This window comes from Dipodomys ordii, unplaced genomic scaffold (genome assembly GCF_000151885.1).
Source record: "Dipodomys ordii isolate 6190 unplaced genomic scaffold, Dord_2.0 Scaffold18, whole genome shotgun sequence".
Taxonomy (NCBI): domain Eukaryota; kingdom Metazoa; phylum Chordata; class Mammalia; order Rodentia; family Heteromyidae; genus Dipodomys; species Dipodomys ordii.
Window position 1 is genome coordinate 8,863,267 of NW_012267234.1, and position 2,306 is coordinate 8,865,572.

Consider the following 2,306-nt stretch of genomic DNA (forward strand, 5'->3'; position numbering starts at 1 on the left):
CCGCTCAGTGGTCTGGGTGGATTTGCCTATTCGGGACTTTTCTTAAGGGTGTGTCAGTCGTGGGGCTTGAACTGAGGGCCTGGGGGCTGTCTCTGAGCTCTTTCAAGCCAGGCTAGCACTCTACCACTTTGAGCCACAGTGCCACTTCTGTCATGGGCTTTTACATCTAAAAAAAGAGATGAAAATAATCTGAAATTCACATTCCGGTGCCTATAAAGTTTTATTGAAACCACATTGCTGCTCCTCTATTTACGTACTGTCTACAGCTGCTACATAGGAAGAGCGAATAGTTGTTGCGGAGACAGTGTGGCTGACAAAACCTAAAATACTGTCAGGGGCGGGCAGCAGGCAAAGGTTTGATGCTTCGGAGACTGAAGCAAGGATTGAGTTCAAGACCAGCCTGGACCACATAGTAAATCCTGAGCTAGCTGGGTTGAGATCCTGTCGCAACCCTTTCCATCCCATATGCCCCCAAAGCATTTATTATCTTGCCTTTTTCCTTGCGTGTGTGCATATGTGCGTGCTAGAATGGGGCTTGTACTCAGAGCCTTGGGCTCTCCCTTAGCTTTCTGGCTGGTGGCTTATCCTCTACCACCTTAGCCACGTCTCCATTCCAGTATTTGCTGGCTAATTAGAGATGGAATCTCTCAGGCTTTCCTGCCCAGGCTGGCTTCAAACCTGTGTGATCATCCAGGTCTCAGAAAGTAGGACGCAGGCGGGAGCTGCCGATCGATGCCCACCCTGCCAGCGCTCTTCCCCCTGGTACTTGTTCCCCTTCCTCGGTCTTCAGCCTTTGCCACAGGCGTTACTAGAGATGTGGCAGCGCTGGCAGCGTTATTGTCACATTACTCTCCTGTTACACAAAGCGCTTCCTCTCCATGGACGGCTTGCAGCATGAGAAGACAGAAGAGGGAAATGCTTGAGGATCGGGACAGAGGGGATGGGCTGCGCTGCCCTGCCAAGCCTGCTGCAGTCCCTCCTTCACCACGACTGAGCCACAGGAGCTGGGGGAGGGGTTGTTGTGGGTAACAAAGCCACTGTCCCCAGGAGGGTCAGGTCATGGTTTGATTGGGCTGGAGCTTTGGCAGCAGTGAGCTTTGCCACCAGATGACTAATGGCACACCAGGTGGAAGAGAATGCAGGGCGTGTGGGTTGGAGAAGCGGCAGGAGTTGGTGTGGATGTCTGTACCGGCACTTGAACTCAGGGCCTCCAGCTCCTGCTAGGCCTTCGTGCTCTCCATTGGCATTCTGTGTACTTGAGCCATACCTCCAGTCTGGCATTGTGCTAGTTAATTGGGGAGTAGAGGCTTAGATTTGTCTGTCCAAACTGTCAGCCTCACAATCGCAGCCTCCTGAGTAGCTAGGACTAAGTGTGACCACCAGCACCGCTAGCGGCGTGGTGCGGGTGCTTCTAGCCGAGCCTGAGGCACTGGCCTGTAGGTGTGAGTCTCCCCAAGACCTGGCTCACTCAGGTAAGTCCGGGGACAGGCCCCGCTGCCGGCAGCTTGCCCTGGCCTGGCCCCTAGCCGCCTTCCACATGTCCCCTACAGGCAGGCGGCTGAGGAAAGCTTGGCCCTTTGGTGCCTAGAGGAGCGAATTGGGTCTGCAGAGGGTTAGCTGTGTCTGGAAGTCCATCTTGCGGAAGGCCTTTCCTAGTGCGGTTTCTGCATCTGTGCAGCACCGTGGCCGTGGATGGCTGGGGTTTGCTATGGCCGGGCTCAGCTCAGGCAGCTTCTCTCCCCGGCGGTGGGCTGGAGCTTGCAGCGTGTGGCCGCCCCGCCGCGCGCTTCTGCAAAGGGCCAGCCATCCAGCCGTGACCAGTAGGTGCAGCCCGGCACTGACTCCTCAGCGGCTGGGGGGGACTCCAGAGGCTGTCTGGGTCTCCTGGGAAGCCCTGAACTCTGCTTTGCCTTTCCAGAAAGCCATTGATCTGGTGACCAAAGCCACAGAAGAGGATAAAGCCAAGAACTATGAGGAGGCGCTGCGGCTCTACCAGCATGCCGTGGAGTACTTCCTACACGCCATCAAGTGTGAGTCGGGCTTGGGGTCCCCTGGCCTCCGAACCCCACGTAGGGGTGCACGGCGCTCACGGGCCACTCTCTGGGTCCCCTTTTGCAGATGAGGCACACAGTGACAAGGCAAAGGAGAGCATTCGAGCCAAGTGCGTGCAGTACCTAGACCGCGCGGAGAAGCTGAAGGATTATTTACGAAACAAAGAGAAGCATGGCAAGAAGCCAGTCAAAGAGAACCAGAGCGAGGGCAAGGGGTGAGCGCGCAGCGCAGACGGGCGCCGCCCCCCGCCGCCT

General features: G+C 56.6%; 1 protein-coding gene across 1 annotated transcript in view; it reads left to right on the top strand.

Moving 5' to 3' along the window:
* Positions 1-732: 732 nt before the first annotated feature.
* Positions 733-2,306, top strand: part of Vps4a (vacuolar protein sorting 4 homolog A (S. cerevisiae)) — a 9,154-nt gene continuing 7,580 nt past the window's right edge. Inside the window, 3 exon segments of the mRNA XM_013012671.1 lie at positions 733-762; positions 1,919-2,030; positions 2,119-2,302. Of these exon segments, the coding sequence (XP_012868125.1) occupies positions 733-762; positions 1,919-2,030; positions 2,119-2,302 (326 nt within the window).